Below are 1,594 nucleotides of genomic sequence, written 5' to 3'. Positions count from 1 at the left end.
CCCCCCCCCCCCTTGTCTATTTTAGGCCGACTCCCCCCCCCCCCCCCCCAGTGTAGATCAGGCCTAAGAGAGAAAGGCATTCGACTCTCATTGCATATGAATGGATTTGAGCACCTAGCTCCCTTGGGTCCACTGAAAATTGCTGCTCACCTTTGATAGAGTATCATTAGCAAAGCTCCTTGTGAATGTCATCAAATCTTTGGCTCTTCTCCCCCTATGTGTTATAGAAAGCTCTGCTTAGGCCGGGTTCTTTGGGGAGGGAAGGGTGGGAAGATGCCAATCACTGACTGTGACAGGAAGCCTTCTCCTCAATGCCTCTTTAACTTCCTTATTCCTCAGGCTGTAGATCATGGGGTTCACCATGGGAATCACTAGGGTGTACAGCACAGAGACAGCTTTGTACTGCTGAGCAGAATAACTTGGCTTGGGCCGCAAGTACATGAAGATCAGAGTCCCAAAGAAGATGGAGATGGCTGTGAGGTGAGAGGTGCAGGTGGAGAAGGTCTTGCGCCTGCCCTGAAGGGAGGGGATCCTGAGGATGGCCATGAAGATATACAGGTAAGAGATCAGCGTGGTCAGGAAGCTGATTACACCGATGACGCAGGCCGAGGCCAGGATGATGGTCTCATTGCTCCGGGTCTCGGTGCAGGAGAGCTTCACCAGGGGTGTGATGTCACAGAAGAAATGGTCGACCTGGTTGGCCCCGCAGAAGGGCAAGCTGAATGTGCAGAGGGTTTGGATTAAGGAGTTCAGGAAGCCGCTGGCATAGGAGCAGGCCAGGAGCCCGGTGCAAACCCCATCAGACATGGTGACCGTGTAGAGCAGCGGCTTGCAGACGGCCACAAAGCGGTCGTAGGCCATGACGGCCAGCAGGCAGCACTCAGTGGTCAGCATGCCGCCGAAGACACAGAACTGCACCGCACACCCCAGAAAGGAGATGGTCCCGTCTCCCGTCACAAAGCTGTTCAGAGCCTTGGGGACGATGGCAGAGGAGTAGCAGAGGTCCACGAAGGACAGGTGCCTGAGGAAGAGGTACATGGGGGTGTGCAGGCGAGCATCGAGGTGGATGACCAGCAGGAGGCCGGCATTCCCCAGCAGGACAGTGACGTAGCTGACCAAGAAAAGCGCGAAGAGCAGGGCTCGCAGCTCTGGGCTTGATGTGAAGCCCAGAAGGATGAACTCCATCACCATGGTGCTGTTTCCACTGCCCATACTTGGGATCTGACGGGGGGGAAAGGAGAAAGGGAAATATCACAGAGGGGCTCGGAACCTCCACTGCTGGTCCTAGTATCTCCATGTCTTAATGCTGGGGGCGAGACTTTGATCTTAGTTGGGCCAGCAGAATTCCACTGAGTCACTCTGGATTGACACCAGGTTAAATGAGAACAGAACTGGGCCAAAAAGGCCAGGGTCCTATCTTGGAATTAAGCCAGAGGATAGTGTGCACAAGTAAACAAAATGCTCTACTGGGTTTTATCCCCAGCTTTGGTAGTGGCCTGTTGCACGACCTAGGGGAAGTCCTTCCCCTCTCTAAACCTCAGTTTATCCACCTATAAAATGGAGGTAATGGTACTGAACTTCAACCTAAAGTGCT

At 53.8% G+C, this 1,594-nt stretch overlaps 1 protein-coding gene across 1 annotated transcript; it reads right to left on the bottom strand.

Moving 5' to 3' along the window:
• Window positions 1-237: 237 nt before the first annotated feature.
• LOC112107214 (olfactory receptor 1052-like) lies at window positions 238-1,212 on the bottom strand. The gene has a single exon (XM_026659220.1). The coding sequence runs from the start codon at window positions 1,210-1,212 to the stop codon at window positions 238-240; it is 975 nt and encodes a 324-aa protein (XP_026515005.1).
• Window positions 1,213-1,594: the final 382 nt, after the last annotated feature.

This window comes from Terrapene carolina, unplaced genomic scaffold, assembly GCF_002925995.2.
Source record: "Terrapene carolina triunguis isolate 2854851 unplaced genomic scaffold, T_m_triunguis-2.0 Scaffold612, whole genome shotgun sequence".
NCBI lineage: Eukaryota > Metazoa > Chordata > Testudines > Emydidae > Terrapene > Terrapene triunguis.
Note: the sequence above shows the minus strand (reverse complement) of the source record. Positions and strands in the feature narration are given on the sequence as shown.

Bases quoted from the DNA above. Each gene is read 5' to 3' on its own strand.
- LOC112107214 (XM_026659220.1), bottom strand. From the start codon at position 1,212: ATGGGCAGTGGAAACAGCACCATGGTGATGGAGTTCATCCTTCTGGGC.